At 36.4% G+C, this 25,489-nt stretch overlaps 3 protein-coding genes across 15 annotated transcripts in view; 2 read left to right on the top strand and 1 right to left on the bottom strand.

Moving 5' to 3' along the window:
- Positions 1 to 399: 399 nt before the first annotated feature.
- slc7a2 (solute carrier family 7 member 2) lies at positions 400 to 12,702 on the top strand. 2 transcript variants are annotated; one of them, XM_077236087.1, is made up of 12 exons: positions 400 to 678; positions 2,339 to 2,726; positions 2,817 to 2,972; positions 3,504 to 3,669; positions 3,787 to 3,923; positions 4,010 to 4,232; positions 6,740 to 6,876; positions 8,599 to 8,701; positions 9,368 to 9,567; positions 9,673 to 9,839; positions 10,913 to 11,021; positions 11,229 to 12,702. In XM_077236087.1, the coding sequence occupies exons 2-12, from the start codon at positions 2,357 to 2,359 to the stop codon at positions 11,372 to 11,374; spliced, it is 1,914 nt and encodes a 637-aa protein (XP_077092202.1). In that variant the 5' UTR covers positions 400 to 678; positions 2,339 to 2,356; the 3' UTR covers positions 11,375 to 12,702. The 2 variants fall into 2 exon arrangements, with proteins under 2 accessions (XP_077092202.1, XP_077092201.1); XM_077236086.1 differs by lacking the exon at positions 6,740 to 6,876 and adding an exon at positions 6,139 to 6,278.
- Positions 12,703 to 14,183: 1,481 nt separating this feature from the next.
- pdgfrl (platelet-derived growth factor receptor-like) lies at positions 14,184 to 18,505 on the top strand. Its single transcript, XM_077236088.1, has 6 exons — positions 14,184 to 14,375; positions 15,114 to 15,393; positions 16,384 to 16,535; positions 16,622 to 16,921; positions 17,038 to 17,174; positions 18,183 to 18,505. Exons 1-6 carry the CDS (start codon positions 14,321 to 14,323, stop codon positions 18,372 to 18,374), a joined length of 1,116 nt encoding a protein of 371 aa, XP_077092203.1. The 5' UTR covers positions 14,184 to 14,320; the 3' UTR covers positions 18,375 to 18,505.
- Positions 18,506 to 18,979: 474 nt separating this feature from the next.
- mtus1a (microtubule associated tumor suppressor 1a) overlaps positions 18,980 to 25,489 on the bottom strand; it is a 33,846-nt gene continuing 27,336 nt past the window's right edge. For 6 of the 12 annotated variants that reach the window (XM_077236083.1, XM_077236080.1, XM_077236077.1 and 3 more), the window contains exons 9-15: positions 23,149 to 23,363; positions 22,767 to 22,872; positions 22,571 to 22,641; positions 22,341 to 22,436; positions 21,293 to 21,406; positions 21,066 to 21,163; positions 18,980 to 20,537 (exon numbers count right to left, since the gene is read on the bottom strand). In XM_077236083.1, the coding sequence (XP_077092198.1) occupies positions 20,324 to 20,537; positions 21,066 to 21,163; positions 21,293 to 21,406; positions 22,341 to 22,436; positions 22,571 to 22,641; positions 22,767 to 22,872; positions 23,149 to 23,363 (914 nt within the window). In that variant the 3' untranslated portion in view covers positions 18,980 to 20,323. Of the gene's footprint in view, positions 20,538 to 21,065; positions 21,164 to 21,292; positions 21,410 to 22,340; positions 22,437 to 22,570; positions 22,642 to 22,766; positions 22,873 to 23,148; positions 23,364 to 25,489 lie in introns of all 12 variants that reach the window. The other 6 variants (XM_077236075.1, XM_077236078.1, XM_077236081.1 and 3 more) reach the window with 2 other exon arrangements.

Here is a 25,489-nt window from a genome sequence, read left to right as displayed (position 1 = left end):
GAGAAACAATCACCCTTTAAAGCCCTTTACCTGTGATTGCTCTTGCAGACCTCTTTGTCCAATCAGCGTTCATGCTTTTAGCAACTCTTCCGGACTGCACAGGGCAAACAGATCTGTCTGTCTCAATGTTTGTCATTGTCAGTTGCTTAACCGTTTATCAGCGGTCAGTAAGTGCACTGGCAGCTGGGACTTACTCGGCCATGAGGGTTTTTAAAAAAAAAAGCATGTTCAAAAGGAATTAGGCAGCATTATTAACACACACAAGTTTTTTTTTCTTTTTCTCACAAACCCCAGTGACCTGTTTGAATTGGGATATTAGCATTGCCTCCCTCTGTGTGAAATGTGTCCCTCCTCCTCTTTGGGGCAGCACAGCACACAGCTGCCAGACAAGTCCTCCTCACAGGGGGCAGGGCAAGTTAAGACAAACCAGGATAGAGTAAAGTAGGCAGTAAAACTAGTGTGGTTGTGGGCTGACATGTCATTTGAGCTAGAGGAAGGCAGGGGCAAACTTGAGACAGGACTTGAGAAGGACTGACTTGGAGCTCTTAAGCTTTTAAAAGAAATCAGTGGAGAGGTGTGAGCGTGGGGGCGTGTATGTGTGTGTTTGCATGAAAGCCCTAAGAAGAAAGGCATTACTTTCATAAGGTGATTCTACATCTGCCAGTCTTTCAACAGACGGTAAGTTTTAGTGTCTGTGTTTATGCAAATACATGATTTTAGATGATTTGTCATTGCTCATGTGCATTTACACAGTTAAATACTTTTATCCGATTAATTGAAGACATATTATTCCAAAAGCAAATTAATTTATGATCATCGCATGTGCAAAGTCTGTACCTGTTACTGCAGTTTAATGAGATCCACTCACTCATTGCAGTAAGACAGAATAAATTTTGGCTCAGCTATGAAATATGCTGTGCTGTAACTGAGCCTCAGAGTTGCTTGTCAAGTCCGAACCCTCAGGGCTACAGCTCACAGGTACAGCCAACAGCCTTTTGCATGTCAGTCTTCTCTGCCTGTGTGACTCCTTAACACCTTTCACAGGTTGTAAGCAGACACAGTGTAATGCTAATGCCCAGCCATTTGCTCACACACATCACAATGTTCTAAATCTTTTTTTCTTTTAGTAAAATGTGTTTTGCATGTAAAACAAGTCATTTAGGAAGCAGCTTTAGTGCAACTTTTGTCTGCATCCTAATTTACATGCAGAATAATCTGATTCTCTAAAGCTGTTCTATATGCTGTTTTTATGTATATATGCGTGTCTGTATAAAAAGATGTACTCTACTATTTAAAACTTTGGGGTTGTTAAGATTTTTAAAATGTTTTTGAAGGCCTTTATTTGTTCAAAATAGAGCAAAACAATACCACTGTAAAATATTATTACAATTTAGATTTACTATTTTCTATTTGAATACCTTTAAAATGTAATTTAGTCCTGTGATGTCAAAGCTGATCATTACTCCAGTCTTTAGTGTCACATGATCCTTCAGAAATCATTCTAATATGCTTATTTGCAGCTCAAGAAACAAAAATGTTTTTTTATTTTTAAATAGAAATATTTCATAACATTATAAGTGTTTTTACTGTCACTTCTGATTATTGTGTCTTTGCTGAATGAAAGTATTAATTAATTTAAAAAAAATTTTTACTGACCCCAAACTTTTGAAAGGTAGTGTATAAAGATATATTATCTTATATATATAATATATACAATTGATATATAATATACATATATATATATTTGCATAGCAGACTACATACTTTAAATAAACATTTATAAAAACTTAATATAAACCCATTATACTTGATACGCTTAAAATTAACTTTAATAATTAACTTGTAAGCCATTAAAATAAACCAACAAACTTAATGCTTTAATTGCAAAAAAGCACACTGGCCAATAAGCGATGTGCCAAATACCTATGCCAATCAAAATGAAAGCAATTTATCCCGCTATTATGCAATAATGCCTAAGGCTTATGCATTATTGTACATTGGGCAATACTAAAACCTGCTGCTTAAACTGCAGACATGTGCATGTGAGAAGAAAGGCTGAAAGAGATATTGAATAAAACAGTTGTCCTTTTGCATGCCTCAGCTCCATTTTGGTTCCCAATAGTGATCTTGCAGAATCGAATCTTTACTTTGTGCATTTCTTCTGTGCAGTGTTAGTCAAATCATACAGAAAAAAATTAGGTCATGAATATGAAAAACATAGTAACGAAAAGAAATCATCTTCAGAAATCTTTCTTTTGGCACATACTCAACACTAAAAAAACAAATATACATAGTTAGTGTACTTGATTTATTTATTTGACAAAAATTCTCTTGACAGTTTGTGCTAACAGGAAGAATGCTGGAACATTGCCTCACATTTTGCCGCTCCCTTGTGAGGAGGAAGAATGTGGACCAGGACTGTCTGGAGGAGTCCAAGCTGTGCCGCTGCCTCTCCACTGTCGATCTCATTGCCCTCGGGGTGGGAAGTACACTTGGGGCTGGTGTCTATGTGCTCGCTGGGGAGGTGGCCAAAGGCAATTCTGGCCCCAGTATTGTGGTGTCCTTCCTCATCGCAGCTCTAGCATCTGTGATGGCCGGCCTGTGTTATGCTGAGTTTGGTGCGCGGGTACCCAAGACGGGCTCAGCCTATCTGTACAGCTATGTGACCGTGGGGGAGCTCTGGGCCTTCATCACAGGATGGAACCTCATTCTGTCATACGTCATTGGTAATAATGAATTAGTCATATTTTATATGAAATATTCATTTATAATGAAATAATATTTTTCTAACATAAACTGATATTTGTTTGGAACAGGGACCTCTAGTGTGGCACGTGCCTGGAGTGGGACGTTTGATGAGCTTATAGGGGGCCACATTGAAAAGTTCTGCAAATTGTACTTCAAAATGAATTTGCCTGGCCTGGCAGAGTACCCTGATTTCTTTGCTGTTTGCCTGATCCTACTCCTGTCAGGTAAAAAAAAAAAAAGTATTAGTAAATTAATTTACTTCATTCATCTTTAAAAAAAAAGTTGAACAGTACAAGGTTAGACATGAAACTGCTCTTTTAATTCTTTCAAATAAATATTATAAAATTGCATACATTATTTTTGAACTGACCAAAGTATTTAAAGGGAGATGGTTACATTAATAACATACATTTTAACATTAAAGGTTAAATTGTGATGTTAAATCCACTATTATTTTATGTAGAATAGTTCTAGTCTATTTAATGCAATTACATCAGAAGTAACTGTAATCAAATCACAGAAAAATTAAGAGTAATCCCATACTTTACTTTTTCAAGGGAAAAATAATTATATTACAGTAATTAATTACTTAGTAATGCATTACACCCAACAATGGTTAGATTCCTCATTTGTAAGTCACTTTGCATAAAAGCATCTGCTAAATGAATAAATGTTTGTACATCTTACATCATTCCAGTTTCATTTCAAGTACTATTAGAAAAACGTTAAAACAAAATATTACGTAATTTTCACAGGTCTTCTCTCCTTTGGGGTGAAAGAATCAGCTTGGGTCAACAAAATTTTCACAGCTGTAAACGTGCTTGTGCTGATCTTTGTTATCATCTCTGGATTCGTCAAAGGAGACGCGCTCAATTGGAATATTTCGGAAGAATCTCTCATAAACGTCACCATTGTCAGAAGGTGAAGAATTTCTCTTTCTTATTCCTTCTCTTCTTTTATATGTTGATGAATTATGCGAGGCTGATGTGTAAATCATGATCATAACCATTCAAATATGAAAATACAATCTCCTTACAGGAATCTCTCACACACTGCTAATGTCACCAGCGATTACGGGGTAGGGGGCTTTCTGCCTTATGGCTTTAGCGGGACACTTGCTGGTGCGGCCACGTGCTTTTACGCCTTTGTGGGATTTGACTGCATTGCAACCACAGGTATTCAGTCACTTATGCACAGTTATTTCCAGTCCTCCAATCTGATCTTGAGTTCCAAGTGTGTTGATATTTGTGATTCTGATCAGGTGAGGAGGTGAAGAATCCCCAGAGGGCCATTCCCATCGGTATAGTTGTTTCCCTGCTGGTCTGCTTCCTTGCCTACTTTGGAGTGTCAGCGGCCCTCACCCTCATGATGCCCTACTACCTGCTGGATGAGAGGAGTCCTCTACCTTTGGCTTTTGAATATGTGGGCTGGGGGCCTGCGAAATATGTAGTAGCGGCAGGGTCGCTCTGTGCTCTCTCAACCAGGTAAACATCTTTCTTTGCTCCCATAATGTTGTTCTGCTGGCCAAGACATCTCACAAGACTGTATATTGAGATAGCATGCTCATATCAAACATTGTAAATACTGTGCATAAAGTGCATTTATTCATTTAGTCATTTGTTTGTCATTCGGTTAAACACAACACTTTCCTAATCAATTTTTATGGAGTTCTTAGTTGGGTTTGTGGTGGACTGATTATATGCTTTGCATCCCTAATGACTTTTTGATGGTGATTTGTTTGAAAGAGAGCCATATATAAATAATTATACATAGCATTAAATTAATCACATTATTTTATTATTAGCTTTTATGATACAGGTTTCAACTTGCTCTCTTTCAGAACAAAATCTTCATGTGGAATGAGTTTCTGTTTTTTCCTGGTGACATAAATCAGTAAGGACTATTGTTTGGCATTTAGCAAGGCTCCCTGAAGCTGCATGAATTACACTCCACAGCATTTATGTAATGATTATTTGATTTTCTCTAATATTAATCTTAATTATGTTCTAAAACATCCTGGTGTGTGATTGGTAAAGTATACAACCATTTATCTTGAACCTATGGAGTGCAACAGTGCACGCCCATGGTTTCAGCAGCGTTGGTTCCTGAAGTTTTTTCCCCCCATTAATTTGTCCCATAGGAATTTCAAAAAGTTTTGTTAATGCATTAAAGCCATGAAGCAAGCCAACCAGCTACGAAGTGAATCATAACGTTACAAACGTTGATTTGAATAAAAAAAAAGTATTCAGACAAAATTACAAAGAAGACTGCGTACTTAACGGCTTTAGTGATAGAAAGAACTACAATCCCATGAAGCATTGCAAACAGCATAATCAAATTAAGAAAGATGGAGAAATATAAAACTACTCATTTGAAAATGTTGCCCCAATACCTGTGAAGAGATTATTCCAACTCCTACAAGGACTTCAGATGACGCAAACTCTGAATCGACATGCACCAATGCTAAATTTCTATATATTGTAATCATTATGTTGACAACTTGTAATTAATTACTTTAATGAGCTCATTGCTAACGAAATATTGTAGCATGGTTTGCTTGATTGGTGGCATTTGAAATAATGCAGGCTTTTACGTCTTCAACTGAAGCCAATGCCATTGATGAACAATCTCGCAGCTCACATTAAAGTTGTTTTTAAAGGTTTATAAGTTATTGTTAAAAATCAATTTCCCTATAGAGAAAATGAATGGAGTTTTTACTTCCGGAACCCGACTGTTGCACTCTATTGCTATAAAATATCAAAACTGGGTAAATTATTACCAAAGACCAATCATTTTGATTCAAGCTACTTTTCATTGAATACATTAGGATACCATAGCCTGCAGGACATGTGCAGTACTCCCAGGAAAAAACAAAAACAAAACTGCATGTCTGGTCCCATTTGCTTCATTTGCTAAGTGTTATACAATGATGTGCTGTCAAATTTTATATTTCCTAAAGTCAACATGAAACAGCATTTTGCAACCTGTATTACTTCTGTATTGTGTTGTTTTTTTAGACTCAAACAGAATATTCACAAAGAACAAAATGACTTAATTCTATCCTTTTGGAATTGATTCAGTGAAAATGTTGTCTATATATCCTGTGAATGGAGGGCAGGATTTTTAAAACGTAAAAGACCGGTGATGTCAGTCGAAACAACAATTTAGTTTTCTGTGGAATAACATACGTTCATCAATCATGCATAAGAAGACCAGAAATGTGTTAAGAAAGTAAACGGTGTTCATTTTGATTTCATGTTGACTTTAAAATAAAAATCATTATTTGTGGATGCCTGTAAGAGTACACAGCATTGAAGTGTTTGGGATCAGATCTGCAGCATGTGATTAATTGACACTTTGCTTCTGCTGATGTGTTTGCCTCACATGCAGTCTTCTGGGCTCCATTTTCCCAATGCCGCGTGTAATCTATGCTATGGCACAGGATGGGGTGCTTTTCAAAGTGTTAGCCCAAATCAATCCTAAGACGAAGACCCCTCTTATTGCTACAATGTCTTCAGGTGTAGTTGCAGGTGAGAGATGGAGGCACGATTGCTATGCAAACTGCCAATGTGGTCCACCAGGCAAATGTGAAAAAGAGTAGAATTGTGCAATACACAAAATTATTCTTTCAGAACATGCATCAAATTAACCTGTTACAGGGTTCCAACAGTTACAAAAACCTTGAAATATAATTTTTTTTTTAAAGACTGTAACTTTCAGGCCTGGATAAATCAAGGAAATTAATAAGTAATGTAAAAAAGTAAAGGCAGTTCATTTAGTGAATATAAATGTGTCTATTTAAACCCATCTCCAAAATATTTTATTGGCAAGAAAATGCTTCTTTTTTGAGTTTAATCTTTATAAATAAAATATTAGTAAGAATGAATTTCCAGTAAATATTTGCTCCTTCACACTTGCCGGTGTTGGTTAATATGTTCTTTCCCTTCCAGAGTTGCAGGTATCTGAACCATGACTCCTTTTTTGTTTTTAGCCTGTTGGGTTCTTTGTTCCCTCTTCCCCGCATTCTGTTTGCCATGGCAAGAGATGGCGTGCTATTCAGATTTCTTTCCAAAGTGAGTAAGCGTCAGTCACCAGTGGCTGCCACTATGGCAGCAGGCACTACCGCGGGTAAGCTAAGATCGAGGTAGGCCTGGCATGGCCTGCTGTCCTGTTTGTGTCAGCCTGGTGGAGGTGCAGTGTGCCTGCTTAATTACCCTGTTAATGGAAGCATGCTTTCTATGGAAGCTTATTTCCACCAAAGAATAAAAAATAAAAAAGGTAATTGCGACTTTTTCTCTCTCGCAATTGTGGGTTCAAATCTCGCAATTCTGACTTTTTTTTCCAAAAAATTTTCTCAATTGTGAGAAAAAAAGTCAGTATGTGATATAAACTTGCAATTGTGAGTTATAAAGTCAGAATTGCATGATATGACACCACAATTGCATGTTATAAAGTCAGACTTGCAAGATGCTCTCACTAAACAAAAGTTTATATCTTGCAATTCTGACTTTTTTCTCAGAATTGTAAGTTTATATTTCGTAATACTGTTTTAATAACACTCAATTGCGAGTTATAAAGACAGAATTGTGAGATATAAACAATTCTGAGAAGAAAATTTTACTGTATAACACGCAATTGCAAGTTTATATCTCACAATTCTGAGAAAATAAGTCAAAATTGCGAGATGTAAACCTGCAATTATGAGATAAAAAGTCGCAATTATCTTTTAATTTGTTATTTTCCGTGGCAGAAACAGGCTTCCGTAGCTTTCGCTGTGGTGTTGGTGTTGGTGGTGGTGATAAAAATCTGTGTGAATATACAGTACGTAGTTAAAATCTCTGTAAATGTTATTTATTACATGCAAAGGTGATATGTAGAGCGCTTGATAAAGTTTGCTGGAAAAAGAAAGGAAATTACCATTGCTTTGTTGGTATATATCGTATAGATGTACACCAGCATATAAGTAAATATACACTGATGTGTCAGGTGCAGATTTCTATTGAAAGCTGCATGGAGAGATTCTTAGTACTTCCCCTACAGTGGGGTCAGCCATGCTTATGGACTCCGAGGACTTCTAAGGAATGAAAAAGCAGAGGGGAAGCTTAGTCGGGGGATGAGGACCCAGGGTAGTTTTGATTTTTGGAGCCACCTGCACATTGCACATATTAAGCCCATACCGTAGCACTGTATGTTTGTTAGTACACTGCCTTCTTACTGTGAGGGAATTCTGAGACGCTGTATATGAAGTCATAGGGCACATCTGGTGTAGATTTGATGAGAGGATACCAATGCTATTGCATCCTGAGTTTAAAGTCATTGATGATAACCCTTGGATTATTTTGGAATCAGGCTCTTCAAAATAGGAAGATTTAATTTATTAAATGAATACCAATGAAATAATAAACGGTGCATGCTCTGTTGGTGTATTTATGCATTTTTGACAACCAAGCCACACTTATAAATGTATGAATGGTATTGGATTAAATATCAATATAATATGAAGCAGATTTATTTGAATAGCATACAACACACTTTTGGCAAAAAAGTTGGCATGGTTTTAAATTATGCAATACAAAACAGTTGATATACTGTTCACTTTCTGTATGTTCGCTTCGCAAGCAATTGCAAAAATTGCTAATAGAATTTCAATTATGTCTGAAAAAATAGAGATATTTACAGTAGATTGTTATGCCATGAAATGTGTCCATTTTAAGTGTGACTTAAGTGTCTAAATAGTTTAAGCCAATGTATGTAAACCATTTAATTTATGCAAGTATGGTTTGTGATATGCATGCATTTGATGTATTACTTTTAAACTCCACCTGATCAGCTATTGTTTCATATCAACAGCTATCATGGCTTTTCTGTTTGACTTGAAAGCGCTGGTGGACATGATGTCTATTGGAACTTTGCTGGCGTACTCATTAGTGGCTGCTTGTGTTCTTATCCTCAGGTTAGTAAACATTCATTTTCAAATTATTAATTTTAAGTATAGTTATGGTCTTGACTAAAATTTGTTAATATTAATATGCATCTTAATGATGCGCCTACTAGTGACAGAACTGGTCAATCAACCGTGATTTTGCCAAGTAAGAAATGTTCATGGATCAACATATTTAGTTGATCCTGGAAAAACGTTCCTGCCTGAAAAAAATTAATTCCAATCATAAATTCGATCTAAAATCAGAGGGAAAGGATAACACTGATGTAGAAGCACCTAAACATAAACAAGTCTAAACTTGACATAGACTGTAAACTTGTCCCTAAAATCGGATTGGTTGATCGGAATGTTGATCCAGAAACATGTTGTACTTCGTGGAATCACGTTCACCCTAATCAACTTGTTACAAATTAGGTACAATAAAGTGAGTACTATTAGTAAGTAATCTGCCATGTAGTGGTTGTCAGTTCTCAACTGTATAAAGTGTGTTTGAAGTATATTTAACAGATTTGATATAAACAATATTCTTGTGATAGTCTCTGTAGAGCTTAAATGATAGTCACATTTAATGATTTATTGATCACGTTTTACAAAAAGATGTATTAGTGTTTTAATCACGTTTCCTGTTTCTAGTGGCATAAGCAGCTATTCTAATACAAAATGTACTGTATGTGTCAGGTATCAGCCAGATGCTGCGTTCGAGAAGTCTAGGATCAATGAAGGCAAGGAAGATGTTGGTGAGTCTGAGCTGACAGAGTCTGAGTCTCATCTGAACATGCTGAAGGATAGAGGTGTAACCCTGCGCTCTCTGCTCAACCCTCCACTGCTGCCCACCGAACAAACCTCCACTGTTGTCAATGCGTCTGTTATCATCATGGGTTAGTACTGCAGCAGTTAGAGACTGGTCTGACAGGTTTAAATGTCTTTACTGTAGCTGACGAGAGTTATGTAGTCATCCTGATCTGTGGCTGTTTTCCCTGCAGTGCTTATTGTGTGTGTTGTGAGCACACTCAACACATACTATGGACAGGCCATTATTGCCATGGAGCCTTGGGCCCTGGGGGTCTTGGCCGCATCTTTGTTCATCTTCATCATGTGCATCCTTTTAGTTTGCAGACAACCTCAGACGAGGAAGAAAGTTTCCTTTATGGTATGTAGGTTTGAAATCCAATAGTTTATCTAAACATACTGTTTAAAAGATAAAGTAATATTGTGAAGTACAATTATTTATTTAATATTTATTTGAATATTTTTTTAAATTTAATTTAATCCTGATGTCAAAGCTGAATTGAATTTTCACCAGCCATTTTTCCAGTCTTCAGAGTCACATGATCCTGAAATCATTCTAATTTTGATGATTTGGTTTGATGTTGAAAACAGTTGTGCTGCTTAATATTTTCTTGTTGCAACCACGTTACATTTTTTAGGATTCCTTGATGAATAGAAAGTTCAAAAGAATAGCATTTGTTTGAAATATAAATCTTTTTTTAACATTATTAATGTCTTTGCTGTCACTTTTGGTCAATTTGAGTCCTGCTGAATAAATGCACAACCATAGAAGATACAAGTATTTGTGACAGTTACACATTTTTTCAGTAACCAAAGTTATTTTTCCTGTAGAAAGGTCGTTCACGCTCTTAAACAGATATTTTGTTTTCTTTTCCTTTTTCTTTAATGGAACACAAAAAGAAGAGACAGAATGTGCTATTTTCCATACAATGAAAGTGAATGGTGACCAGTCAAGCTACTATAGTCATCATTTTGGTCACTTATGCACAAAAAACTATCATATGACCTCACAAGACATGCGATATACTGCAGTACACAAGTTGTATGACCTGCTGCCTTTCACTTTTATTGTATGGAAAAAGCATGGACATTCTGCATAAAAAAATTTGTTTTAGGGGTACTATCCCTTTAATAAATGTGGCCCATGTTGAACCGTTGTTGCTGTGTTTATCTTGATGTGTATTCTGCCCAGAACAGCCCTGAGTTTTAGGGTAATAGCCTGTATAAAATATCGGTGTTTGCCAAGCACTCTGTGTTCTTTGGAGGGCCGTATTGTGTGCTATCCTTATATGACTTGAAAAACAAAGTGATATGACCCGAAAGAGCCTCCATTAATCGTGTTATTTCTTTTTTAGTCTGGGTCATTTCAGAAGTGAGTGCTGAGCAGAGTGCAGTCAAGCACATATCTGAATCAGCGTCTATTTTTTGCTTCAGGTTCCTCTGTTGCCCTTTCTACCCATCTTGAGTATATTTGTCAACGTGTACCTCATGGTTCAGCTCAGCGGAGACACATGGATCCGTTTCTCCATCTGGATGGCCATAGGTACGTACGTGCTATCTTTGAGTAAACACACGCTTGCGCGCGCGCGCACACACACACACACACACACACACACACATACACACTGTCTAAAGTGTGTCTAAAGGTCTCACTGCTCTTTTTCTTCTCATTTTTGTTCTTTTTAGTAACCAATGACTACGTTTGACATGCACATTTTATATAAATCATAACTTTGATAACAATCCACAGGCTTCCTCATTTATTTTGGATATGGAATGTGGCATAGCGATGAACGCAAGAGGCATATACAGAACTGTGGTGTTGCAACGGAGAAAAAGATACTGACATGCAGTGTGGAGTATGTGACACACACAGAGAAGACTAGCCCATGTTAAGGAACAGCAGACACACTGACAGTATCTAACTGTTATCTACAGCATTCACCAACCAGCTGACAGACCTGAGCTCTGTGTATTCAGCTCTGCCTTTACAGTCACTGCCATCATGAACAATCACTGTCGCACCTCTCAGTGCTGATGCTCTCACTCACATGTGTTGTGATCATGTCATGTAGGACATTAGGGGTGTATGATCTGACAATGAAAATTCAATGTATTGCTTATGGAATTGACTCTATTTATACACTTAGGGCGTTTTCAGAACTGTAGATCGCTTGCTTAGTTCCTAAACAGGGATTCAAATTGTTACGAAGTTGCAATTTCTTATTGGTTCAGTTCAAACATTTACAGCCCTGTAGGACATGTGAGCAATTTGCTTTAAATGTGTTTGGAAGAGAAAGGGAAAATGTGTATTTTTTTCTATAAAGTATTAAGATTTCCACAGACAGTATTTCAAGGTTATTTCCACTGTTAGTTTGTTAAATTAAGAAAGGAAGAAAACATATACTAAGCTTATATACTAAAGGTATGGGATAAATGTGTTGTAAAGTGGTATTATCAAATAATGTGGAACATTAGAATAGATATTGGTAAAACTAATAATTGCAGAATATCCAGTCTTGTTAAAGTTTTTAATTCTAAGAATAAGGATTAATTCTATTATCCATATTTTACTGTACGTGCCAGAGATGTTAAGCTGCTCAGATAACACTATTTCTTGTATTCTGATAAACACTATACTTCTTATTTTTATCTATATTAAATGTGTTTTATGTAGTTATCGGTAAATGTTTGACATACAGTATTCATAAACCTGTTGTTTAACAACCAGGTCTGATGATGTTGAAGAGGAGCAAGTTATGTATGTAATCAGTGTTTTGTCTTGTAAAATTATCCTTTTAATCATTTTATCTACTTGTTATATATTTTTTGACTTTTACAGAAACTTTTTTTTGATGAATAATCATCAGTCTACACTACATAGTTCACCGCAGTCATTCAGTTTATGACAATCTGTGTGAGCCAGTTAACTAAGTGATGCCAACAGCGGTCTAAGAATGGACAACCTGAGCATCTGAAAGTGTTTCTTCTGCTAACTAGCACTCAAGTTCTTCTCTGCCTTAAACACTTGGTGTAAATGCAATGTAAATGAGGTAATGGCTCATCAAAAATACTGCACATCAACTATTCTGTTAAGAACCTTTGTATACTTGTATTTTTTTTTTTTTTTTAGTAATGATATGCCTATGTGGTTTATGCCGTTGTCAACTGCCATTACAAAGTGGTTTCATACAAAGCAATAAAAGATGTATCCCCTTTTTAAATGAAGTTTTCCACATTATTGTAGATAAAATGCCTTCAATAATTTTATTTTAATTGTAATGGATAATTCTTTCTTGGTTAGCTAGTCTGTTGAGCTTAAGTACCATCAACTTGGATGTTAAAGTCATTTCAACTTAAATTACATTACACAGACTTGAAAATTAGTTGGATCTTGTTTAACTTATACAAAAAGTTGAAAATTACTCATTTTGATGAGTTAAAACAATGTAAAAACATATGTTGTCATACATTATTGATCATATAATTGTTTTAGATGCATCATTAGAGCAAACTAATTTGAGTTCTTGTAAAGTTCAATTTCCTCAGCATCTGATGCTGCTTACATTATTGTAAAACTGCATAAAGCAGCTGGCACAAGAAACAATTACATTTCAGCTATATTTTTCAAATATCAAATGAGGCAACACTGCCTACTTCATTTTAATAGAGTAGCCATATATCTTCTTTTGTGTTCAAGAGAGGAAAGAAAGTCATACATGTTTGGAACAATTTGAGGGTGAGTATAAATGATGACATTTTGGGGGTAATGTATCACCAGTGTTGGGGAAAGTTACTTTTAAAAGTAATGCATTACAATATTGCGTTACTACCCAAAAAAGTAACTAAGTACGTTACTTAGTTACTTTTTATGGAACGTAATGCGTTACATTACTTTTGCGTTACTTTTTCTCACCTGCATGGGCTTGTTTGTTTGTTTTTTAATAACAGCTAAAACAATCTATTTTTGCCAATTGTTAAGGCCCTTTCACATCAAAAGTTAAATGAATAAGCCTAAGGCTGAAGGAAATGCATATTTACTACTGTACAGTAGAGGGCGCCGCTCAAACAAACCTTTTAAACCCAAACACTCTTATTTCTAAACCTAATCTAAAGTCATTTTTGCTTATTAGTATGGTTGAATTAGATCATTGTAGGTCAGCAGCAAAGACATTGGCTAATAAAGTGAGATTAAATACATAAAGTATATTTTTGTAATTTAACATAGTTAATTATAAAACTTTTGCTCAAAATTCTGAGATTGCATTTGACTGTTTTTATTCATTTTGAGGAATACTGAATGTTTTTGTGCAAGTGAGATGAGTAAATGCATGTTCAATGCAAATGCACACAACACCTCACTTTATTTCTCTCAACATGGGGACAGGAGAGCTGTCAGTCAATAAATGTGAAAAAGTAACTAGCGTTACTTATTTGAAAAAGTAACTCAGATATTTTGTTGTAAATTGAAAAAGTAATGCGTTACTTTACTAGTTACTTGAAAAAGTAATCTGATTACGTAACTCAAGTTACTTGTAATAAGTTACCCCCAACACTGTGTATCACTATAATGTTTGAACGATATTCACTGTATTATCGGATTATCGAGCCAAGAGCACAAATAGGCTACCCATGCAGCGTTGACTACAGTCCAGCAGAGGGCGTTAGAGGATCATTGGATGGGACTAAAGGGGGAGTGTGCAGATGGGCTGGGGGAAATTCCTCTTTTTCGCGAAGGATGGAGCTGACTGTGTGTAAACGGGGTAGACAGTGGACGAAGAGTTGGATGGATCACTAAAAAGTTGAAATACAGCCTTGTTGAAACACTCCACTTCATCCATCATGAAGCTATGGCTCTTCTTCACACTGGTATTGCTTTGGCTGGAGGTCCAGAATGGTGAGCAGATCTCTCTTTGTTTCATCTAGCTTGCTATTCTTTCTTCATAAAGTCAACACATTGTCTTTCAATGCTTGAAATAGTAAACAAGTTGAGAGATGTTATAGATGAACGTGTATGGTGTGCCAGTGGTGACACTGCTGCCAATAGAAACCAAAAGAGATCAAATCAGGGCAGTTTTACTTGAACTTATGCTTAAATTATACAGCAGAGACAAAAGACAGAGAATCAGATCCGTTTGAGCTTATTAACAAGGCCATTTTTTTATGATGCCGTGACTTTTTTCCATCCAAACATATTCCTCTAGATGTCATGATCCCGGCATGTGTCAGAAATGAATTTAAAAGGTTCAGTAAACCACTATATTGTTCTGTTGTCTACATTTTCGCACATAGAACAGGAAGGGTATGTTTCCACAATTGCTGTTTGTACAGCTGTGAGCAGAAGTACATTTCCAGATGGCAGTATACTCTCTCTCTCTCTCTCTCTCTCTCTCTCTCTCTCTCTCTCTCTCTCTCTCTCTCTCTCTCTCTCTCTCTCTCTCTCTCCTTCTTTTTTTTTGGCTTTGTCATAGGAGGCAGAGGAGTTATCAAGTGTCTCAAAGAGAGAAATGAAACACACATGCTGTATAATGTTCATGTCCTACTCACAAAACAGAATATTATTCCCAAAGTTTTGCCTCTCTCATCCAAATGCATCTGCTAGGTGACCAGGAAAACTCTGTTTTGGTTTACGCAGGTGTGTGTCAGCAGGTCAAGCGTAAAAAAGAGGTTGGTGAGAACCGCATAAGACCAGGAAGAAAGAGGGCAAAGGTTCGCTACCCAAAAATGAAAGAAAAGGAGCCAGGAAGCAAGGGCCAGTCTATTCTCACCCAGGTCCTTGATAAAGGCCGTTTTCTCAGATTGGGCGAGAGCCTATCCTTGAATTCTGGGAAAACATTGGAACTGAGATGCAAAGGAACTAAGATTGGCTGGGCATATCCCTCTTACCTGGACGCCTTCAATGATAACCGCCTTAGGTATCCTTCCTTCTCGCCTTATCCATTCATTTACCACGTTTGATTGAGAATAGTTTGGCTAAAGCGGGCAAATGAACTGCTACAGGAGTATTTTATGTTTGGAATACATGTTTCAAAGACGCAGGAATACATGTCACATGATTCTGTTGCATGTGAAAGATTTAGTTAAAGAATCAGAATAGAGATGTTAAAAATCGTGACTCTGACAATAAGTTATTTTAGAAAAAAAAAATGAAAGAATAATGTGTTCAAAATGTCCTCTACAGAAAAATAAATAAATCTGGACATAGTGGTAACACAATGTTTGGTTGCAGTAGATTGTTTTTAGTTGCAGGTTGTTCTCTCATTAACATAATTGACCGAACATTTGCAGACATGAGAAAAATATATATTTCTTTAAATTAAATCTTTATCTTAAAAAAACATTTCATTCTTTAACATTTCATTGAGATTTTTATTAATATTTTGAATTAGTTTTTTGTTTTCATATTTTCTGTTTTAATTTTAATTTTAATGAAAGGTTTAGTATTTGTATGTTTTTTAAACAATATCTTTATTGTTTGGTTGTTGTTTTTTTAACAGTTTTTTTAAAAACTGAAATAAAAATAAATAAATAAAAACTTTATTTTAGTTAAATTTAATTTTATTTCAGGTAATGAATTTTTCTTAGGGTTATTATAGTTAACTAAAAATAAGAGCATTGTTTTGAACTCACTTCAAAAGCAGACACTGCAAAAACTGTAATTTAAGAGACATCAAGGATATTTTAAGCAAACCGAAACAAAACATTTGTGTGAGATTATAATATGATTTCCCTTAATGGATAAAACATGTTTTTTTCTGAAGAAAATTGTTATCACCAATATACATGAAATGTAACCTAAATTGAAGAATACTGCAGAAATAGTATAAGTAGACATCATATTGTATTCTTGGTATATGGTATAAGTATAATGTGTGTAGTATACTTGTTTGCTTCTGCTGTTCCAGCATCAAGCAGCATGAGCGGTACAGTCAGCTGACCCTCACGTCGCCCTCTGCTGCTGATACAGGGGAGTACAGCTGTTGGGTGTTGCTCTGTGATGGAGTAGAATGTGAAAAGGATGGAGACAGTACCTCTGCTACCTACATATACTTTACAGGTACAGCATCTGGTCGCATATCACACAAAGAGACCTACGTGATCTTGAACCTCCAAAGACATTGTTACAAATCTCTTTGTGTCTAGACAAAGATGAGCTGTTCGTCCCCTCTGCCATCCATTTTGAGATTATCTACCTGCGCCCTGACATGCCCGCCACCATCCCTTGCCGGGTGACCAACCCCAAAATCAAAGTCTCGCTGCACAGGGAAGTTCCTGCTGAAGAAATCGCAGCGGATGGGACCCAGATATCTTACAATCCCACCAAAGGCTTCATCATCCAAAACCCCAGTCCAGAACATAAGGGAGCTTATTACTGCAAGGCCAACAGCACCACGAAAACCACCCAGCAAATATCCACGAAATACCAGCTGCTGTATGTGGAGGGTAAGAGGAGAACACAATAGTGTTGCTAATAACACTTAGCACACATTTTACACATTGTTTTTAATCATTGTATGAATCTAAAAGTTATATTTTTTGGGGTGTTTTCCCCCTTGTAGTGCCTAGTGGCCCCCCTTTTGCCACTGTCGAGGCTTCATCGAACACGGTGAGTGGTGGAGACATCTTTAACGTTACATGCACAGTTCTGGGTGAACCTGAGATGAACGTCAGCTTCAGCTGGAGGTATCCTGGCCGGGTGAGTGTTACTTTTGTTATTTCCCCTCATCTGAGCTTCTGATTCAGGTTGATTGAGACTATCATTTTATAATATCACAGTATTATGCTCTTATAAAGAGATACACCACCAGGCAAAAGTTGAGATTACATAAGATTTTTAATGTTTTTGAAAGAAGTCTCTTATACTCACCCAGACTGTATTTATTTGATCAAAAATACAGTTAAAACTAATTTTGTGAAATATTATTAATTTAAAATGTCTGTTTTCTATTTTAATATATTTGAAAATGTAATTTATTCCTGTGATGACAAAGCTGAATTTTCAGCAGCCATTATTCCAGTCTTCAGTGTCACATGATCCTTCAGAAATCATTCTGATATGCTGATTTAGTGCTCATTAATTATTAGTGTTGCTCAATTATTAATAATGATTCTTATTCTTATTAATGTTTTTGCTGCTTAATATTTTTGTGTAAACTGTGATACTTTTTTTCATAATCCTTTAATGAATAGAAAGTTTAAAAGAACAGCATTTATTTTAAACATAAATCTTTTGTAACATTATACATGTCTTCACCATCTCTTTTGATCAATGCGTCCTTGTTGAATTCATTTCTTCTTTTTTAAAAATCTTACTTACCCCAAACCTTTAAATAGTAGTATATCATGGTTTCCACAAAAATATTAAGCAGCGCAACCGTTTACAAAGTTGATAAGAAATGTTTTTTTCCCCCTCTAAATCATCATATCAGAATGATTTCTGATGGATCATGTGACACTGAAGACTGGAGTAATGATGCTGAATATTCAACTTTGCCATCACAAGAATACATTACATTTTAAAACATATTGCAATAGAAAGCGGCTCTTTAAAATTGTAAATATATTTCACAATATTAGCCTTGACAGTCATGACACTTTAAAACATAAAAAAAAAATCATAATTATTTCAAACTTTTGACCTGTAGTGTAGATTGAGAAATAGGTTTCAGTGTGTTGTCCTTATCCTGACGTGTGTGTCTCTCAGGGTCAGAGGCCAGTGAGCATTCATGACTCCTGGAGGCTGATAAACCGTGGCGTGGGACACACCACACGCATCTCCCAGAGCGTCATGATTGTGGATGATGTGGAAACGATCGATTATGGAAAGTACATCTGCATCACCAAAAATAAGAACGGAGAGACATTGGTGGCCACATCGGTGAAGTCACGTGACTAGAAAGAACATCAAGATTATATATTGAGCTGAGCTGGACTCCATTCACACTTCAGGCTTCTTGCTTTTTAAATCATTATGAAAAACATGTATTCTATATATGACTTAGAAATAAAGTGCTTCTTTGACTGAGACTTGATAAAGAAAGTTAATGCAACACTTTACTTAATATATAATGCACTATTACCAGTGAAATAGAATCAGTTATTTCAACCATGTTAACCTGTAATAATCAAAATGGAAGGTGTTAAGGTCTATACGCATATTTTTACACACATGAAATATGTCAGAGGACCATGAAGGCTTTGTGCTCCGCTCTAATGGACTCCGTATGTGGAATGTGCAGCGGGAGCCCAGAGCTTATTTTGGTTCAGTGCGACACATTCAAAGTATGTTTCTCCTCTTCTCGCAGAGATTTCTGTTATTGAATTATTAGCAATTCAAGAATAAGCTACAGTAGAATTCACCACTCAAAGAGAACAGTAGTAAAATTATGCCAAATTTCACAGCTATTTACTATACGCTTCTAAGTGATGCCATAGAGCAGCAATAAGAAAACCAACAGGTTCCTGCATGCTTTCGCCCATAAACGGCCTGACAAATACAGGTACATTTTGAATTTCTTTATTAATTGCATATTTTCAAGAGTTTCAGTTTCACGCCAACATCCACACAAACAGCTTAGCAATACATATAAAAAATAAAATAAAAATCAACTGAACTTGTTTGTATATAGCTTGCATGTAAAGCTGCAGTGGAGGGTTTCAGCCAGAGGGGGCGCTTCTGAGGCCACTGGAACATGCTCAGTCAATTACCTTGGTCTCATGATCAGACTTGAATATAGAAATAAAGACAAACAAACTCTCAAATCTTTCCCTTAGGGCTCAATCAGACTGAACAATATACAAAACCCGTATTCAAGAAAATCTTTATGAACAAAAAAATTCAGCTTCCCAATAATACATGCCTTCATTCACAGGGCTGCCTATGTCATTATGCCATTTAAATATCAAGCACTCGTCCGTTTACTGCATACCATTACGATCAGACTGCTTTTCTGATTGCCAAGGAAGTGAGGAAAGGGACAATTCAACCCTTATACAGGCGTTGTTTAAAACATTAAAGCTTTTTAAATCACCCAATAATTCATTCTTCATTGATCATTGTATTGAGTCTCTGCTATGCAATATCTGAATGATATGGAGAGCATATCTAAGATGAAACATGCATCATGATGTGGGTAAAGCTCACCTTGTTACAGTTCTTAAAATGTGTGATGATATAAAAAGAATACCATTTACAAAATCAAAAATAAAGGCATGATATAGACGAGACATTTTTTGCATAAGGTTATGAGAACACCTGGTTTTTAAAGTCAGTGAATATTTCCATTGGAGTAAATCGTAACAGTCAGTTTATGGCATGAGTTGATCTATGAAGTGCTGCTTTAGAAACTTTCACCTGGGGTCTGAGGTCCAACACGAAATAAAGGGAAACCAAATGCTACACAAGCAACACCATCTGGGAAATGTCCAGCTGGCATTTGGGCATTTGTCCCAGGGCAATGATAAATTTGAATTTATACAGGTACACTTCAAGGCGTCTGGTGGAAAAGCTTCAGAAGTTGATAAAGGCCCAATTCATGAATTCTGATGACAGTCCTCCAAAGTCAGGAACTTCAAGCAACAAAGCAATTCAGGAGGGGAAAAAACAACTACTTGGAGAGAAACTTTCTTCAAGCCCTGAGATAATTCTTTTTTTCTCCATAGACAGGCGTAAAAGGCAAAAGTACAAGGGTGGCCTCATTGGTAAGTGCTGCTGTGCAATATTTTTAGTTTTTTTTAGTCTGTACAAGAGAGTTTATTCCATTTTGACATGGTCCAGACCAGCTTCAGCATGCAGGAAGTGCTCCGTCCTGTATGAAAGTGCTTCCTGGAAGCTGAAGGCTATTGTTATCTGGGCGAGACGGGAGGGCTGGAGAACACCCCAGAGTTTCGTGGTGACTGGAGAGTGAGGGACGGGGAAGGAGAGACCTTGCGCGGGCTGCTCAGATCACCGTTGTTAAGCTTCCAGATCAGCTCTTCATTCTCCATAGACAGACGTTTGTTCACTTTGGACTCCTTCTGGAGGGTTTCCTGCAAAACTGCCTGCTCTGTGGACAGTTGCCTGAAACCAAACAAGTCAGCGCTCAGGTAAACTTGATTAGATTAGTCACTATTACTGCACAAGATGGAAGAAGAAAAGGACTCTTGGCACAAAGCTTTGCTGCAATGAAAACGCACATTTCCTGCCGTTACTAATAATCTAAGTAATTAAATTGTCAAAGCATAGCCAGAAGCTAATTTGTGAAAAATCTCTTCTACCCAGACCAAATGCAAATACTGTGAAACTTCAAAGACTTAGATGAAGTGTTAGAAGCTAGACAGGTGGATTGAGTAAAATCATTTCTAAAAGCCTAAGGTGGGGATGGTCATCATGAATTTGCCAAGTAAGGCATGTTCCTGGATCAACATATTTTTTGTCCTACCCCTAAACTTAACCCTACCTATAACTGATCCCTAAAACCAGAGGGAAATGATAGGTGAATAACACTGATGTAGAAGCACTTAACCTTTGTCGTAAACCTAAACTTGACAAACTGTAAACTTATGTCTTAAATCAAAACTTTATGAAGACAATCTTGTAGTACGCTACCTAGACAAAGCAGCGTGTTTGTCCATTCTGGCTTTGAGGTCCTCGTTTTCCTGTTGCAGCTTCTTAAGATATTCATCCAGCTTCACATTCCTCTCCATCTAAGAATAAATCAAAGTCTTAGTGTTTTTCCAGCACAGACAGGAGCATCAGATTTATGTCATCTCTACTGTGAATGAACACAAAGGAGAATTTCTCCGTCTACATGCAAAACAGATAATTGAGCTCACCAGTTTGTCTATCTGCATGACTTTCTTGTCTTGTTCATGGATCCGCTTGTTTTTGATGTCCAGCACTACTTTAAGGCTTTCAAGCTCCTGCTCCAGATAAAGAGTGTGGGAGTCCTTCTTCGACATAAAATAAACAAGAGAGATCAGGGATATACACTGGCTTTCCTAAACCGGATTCATCATTAAGATTTAGAATTATTACATTTTCATATTTACATTTGTGGGCTTTATAAAACAAACACTTTAACTTCAGGCACTTTATGCCCAGGGGTTGAATTATGTTTATTAACAGAATATTTTGTTACATGAAGACCACATTAAACTGACTTGCAAATGTTTATTAAACTATTCAAGTGCATTTTATATACAGTAGTATAGACTTAATCATTTTACCCTTGCCCCAGACCCAGGTTCTCAAATTTTGTACCTATGAAAATCAATACATAATAAAAGTGTCAATACATAATAATATATTATACAAATTTAATATGACACACTACAATGTACAAATGTGGGGTTGGTAAGATTTCTAAATGTTTTTGAAAGAAGTTTATTATGCCATCAAGGCTGAATTTGATGATAAATAAACATACATATGCATTATATGCATATATGCATTAACACTACTGGATTTTGTTAGTGAAAAAACTAAAATAACTGAGAATGTGAAGTGCATTTTAAGAGTATTTGCTAAATGCATCCCTGTAAATGTACAGTAAGTCAGTTTATTTTCTACCAGTCCACAAGGTCTACCAGTCCACCAAACACCCATATATGAACTTTGCCTCTGCTGCTCTGTCACACTATTCATAGGGCAGGGTCTGGCAACATTACGCAGCATTACGCAGGGTAATTATCTAAATAATTATCAGAATGTCGAGAGTTCCGGAATCTTCTTAGTCCTGATTGGAAAGACCCGTCTAATATTAACCTGCTATTCATAGAAAATACAGTCTACTCAAAGCAGAGAAGCATTACTATCAATGGCAATGGTTGAGTCTGTTTGAGAACACATATATTTGGGAGCTACACAGGGGTGTTACTGTACCGTCGTTCTCTCAGCCAGATCCATCCTTCTCTTCACCTCAGCGTTCAGTTTTTCTTTGAGGCTGTTATTCTCTGTCATGAGCTCCTGAATTTGATTCTGTTTGAGGAGAAATACACGGTTATGAAAATGTGTGCTAAATTTCAACAGGGCAAAAAAACAAGAAAGGAAAAATAAACAGGGAACAAGATTGTTGTGGCTTTTGGAATTTTAGCTTTTGGTCATTGCCTTACAGATAATGTGTCTGATTCCATCAGTGTTGTGTTGAGAGTTTGTATTTCCTTTTCATGGGACTGTTTGAGTTCTGAAAAAGTTAAGTCAGGATATATTAATGAGTGGGAGGTAAAGCCGTTGGCTTTCAAAATGTAAGTAACAGGTGCAACATTTAATTAGAGAGAAATATAAACAACAAATCCCAAGATTATTTACCCTTGAAAGACTCCTCAAAGTGTTGTTTAAGGCCATCCACCTCCTGTATATGGCTGACTTCTAGTTCCTTCTTCAAAGCCTCGTGTTTTGATCGTAACTCTTCTATCTAGACAAGCACAAATAAAGTCATTTGTAAAAGTCTCATTGGTTTATTTGAGTGTATAAATGATTAGGAAAAGATATGTCATATGTCCAAACATCTAAAAGGTCAAGGCTCATATGCCAAAAACAAAAAGCTATGAAATTACTTAATATATTCATGATACTTTCTCATACCTATGCAATTTAAGTTTTTAGAAGAAAATCTAAAAATGAACTCTATCCATCAGAAAGTGTGTCATGACACTGGAGAACTGGAAAAAAGGCCAACTGTCCTCCACACCTGCTGTTCCATCTGAGCTTTGCACTTATCGGCCTCCTCCTGGTAGGTCTGATGAACCTTCTCCCACTCAGTGGAGTAGAAGGTCTTCAGTCTCTCCTCAAGGTCAGCGAGGTCCAAGTGGTGCTGCTCCTGGACCTTCTGCAGGACTCCATCAAAGACCGCACGCAGCTCTTCCTTCTCCTGCTCCAGACGCTTACAAGAGTAAGCCGAGCTCACTGAGGAAAAGGCCAGACCGTTTGGACATTAGACGATCGATTAAGTGATTAATTCAGTTAACAAACATCAACCTTACAGAGCACCATTTAAGATGCTTTTTTTGGGTATGATATGACAGCAACCCTCCAAATTAAAAAAAAAAGGAAAAAATAGAGAGTAGGACATCTTATATCTTATGCACCGGTTTGTGATAAAAATATAGATATTCTATAACAGCAGTGAAATAACCAGAGCAAATGTTGAAAGGCCAACACGTCCATTTGTTGCTTTGATTTCAAGCCCTGCCAACGCTAGATGCAATGAATCATAACTCAAGTATTCTGCATTGAGTCCCAGTTGTCTCTACAGCTATGGTATCTCCAGCAGTTCTGTAAATAAAGCGTCAACTGTTACTCAAAACACGTCAAATTACAACTGAGGGAAAGTTTGTCAAAAGGAACGCTAATCCAGAGAGGCATAACAGATGTTTCCTAACCCGCCACAATGCTCTCTCAATCAGAACTGTGTCACAGATACTGTCCCTCTGAGGATTAGCTAAGTTTGCTCAATTCTTAGAAACACTTCACTGCACAGAACACATTGGCACACAGGACTGCTGTGGTTTACACACAAAAGTGGCAAGCTGAATGCAGCAGCTGCTCCTGCCTTTGTAGTGTACAAGTGTCCTGTCAAGTCATCCAGCTCATGAAGTAACAAGCTATTCTGGTGGGACAATTTTGAGGTTGGGATTTCTGGCTAAATGGACACCCTATGATTTTCCAATTAAGGTACAAATATAAAAGGAAATGCTATATTTATGCATTTAAATAAACACCTGTAGATAAGTATCTGTATTTATTAATTAAAACATCTGTATTTGAATGTTTATTTAATCATTAAAACTTCATTATTTATTAAATAAATACAATTTTAAATAAATACAGATTTATTCTGTTTATATTTACGCATTTAAATGCCTGTTTTTAAATACATACAGATAGCCCATTTAAATTAATACAGGTGTTTATTTTATTCATTAAAATATCTGTATTTATTTATTTATTTATTAAATTCATACAAACAAAGACTTGAAAACACCTCTTCTACGATGATCATGTTTTTAAATTTCTGAATTAATTTATTGTGATTTTATTTTAAGGGGGTGGGAAGTCAAATGTCAGGGTGATACAACAAGCTGCTTCACGGTTTATTAATATTTTAAAAATGTTAATCCGCCAAATCCAAGGCATATGGTGGGACCAACAAAGTCATGTGATGCGACCAGCATACAAAGGCCAGTAAGTCACTTTACAAGTATAATGCAATATAATGAAAATATAAGGAAATAATAGCTGAAAACCAAGCAGCTGTTTCAGACAGAGCTCATCAGTCCACTTGCTCCATAAGGCTGATATGAGCCTCATATTCTTTTGTCAACTTTCATAGGTGTATGTATGCAAAGAGATATACAGTATCAGGCTGGATTTCACATTAGAGTGTATAAAGTATTTTATATGCATTAAGCATTCAGTGATATTTGACTACTTAATGTGTATGCAAGTTTTTCATCTATGTATGCATGAGGGAAGCTTGATTTAAGCGCTACAATGTCTAAATTCTGTAGAATAACAGTGTATTTTTCAGCTCATCTCATCTGTTTACTGATGCATCAGTAGGCGTTTCTGTACTTTATTATCAAAAGGTCAAGAGCAGCATGTCAGGAAAATGAATTACTTAAATTAGTCACAACAAGAACGGCTGTTGTTCTCCAGGAGGAAACTTGGGTCATATCCCTTACTGGCACTGCAACCTAATCATCTGTGTTCAAAGAGGAAAACCAAAGATTTCTTTTTCTTTTCGTCTTTTTAAGAGAGTCTTAAAATGGGTTACAATCAGAATCTTTATTAAGTTGCTTTTAGGGGTTAAATGAGAACAGTATCTAATGACTGCTGTACAAGGGACAGTTAGCAGATCTAAACCATGATCAAATCCATCCAGGGATATGAGTCAGGCCCAGAGCTCACTAATGGCTTGATGCATTTCATGAATCTTCAGCGTAATTCTATTATAGGTTATATTTATGATGCAGAGCAAGGCTGAAGGCCTATAAATAATCCAAATAATGCAAACAAGAGGAAACACAGAC

Source organism: Siphateles boraxobius, unplaced genomic scaffold (assembly GCF_051911475.1).
Source record: "Siphateles boraxobius isolate OS27281-9 unplaced genomic scaffold, OSU_SipBor_1 2, whole genome shotgun sequence".
NCBI lineage: Eukaryota > Metazoa > Chordata > Actinopteri > Cypriniformes > Leuciscidae > Siphateles > Siphateles boraxobius.
This window is presented reverse-complemented; position numbering and strand designations above follow the sequence as displayed.

What these genes read in the sequence shown, in the direction of transcription:
- slc7a2 (XM_077236086.1), top strand. Translation starts at nt 2,357, where the DNA reads ATGCTGGAACATTGCCTCACATTTTGCCGCTCCCTTGTGAGGAGGAAG. An exon ending in AACGTCACCATTGTCAGAAG is followed by an intron (nt 3,670 to 3,786) that starts GTGAAGAATTTC and finishes ATCTCCTTACAG; the next exon opens with GAATCTCTCACACACTGCTA. An exon ending in TGCGTCTGTTATCATCATGG is followed by an intron (nt 9,568 to 9,672) that starts GTTAGTACTGCA and finishes TTTTCCCTGCAG; the next exon opens with TGCTTATTGTGTGTGTTGTG.
- pdgfrl (XM_077236088.1), top strand. Translation starts at nt 14,321, where the DNA reads ATGAAGCTATGGCTCTTCTTCACACTGGTATTGCTTTGGCTGGAGGTC. An exon ending in TACCTACATATACTTTACAG is followed by an intron (nt 16,536 to 16,621) that starts GTACAGCATCTG and finishes CTTTGTGTCTAG; the next exon opens with ACAAAGATGAGCTGTTCGTC. An exon ending in CCAGCTGCTGTATGTGGAGG is followed by an intron (nt 16,922 to 17,037) that starts GTAAGAGGAGAA and finishes TCCCCCTTGTAG; the next exon opens with TGCCTAGTGGCCCCCCTTTT.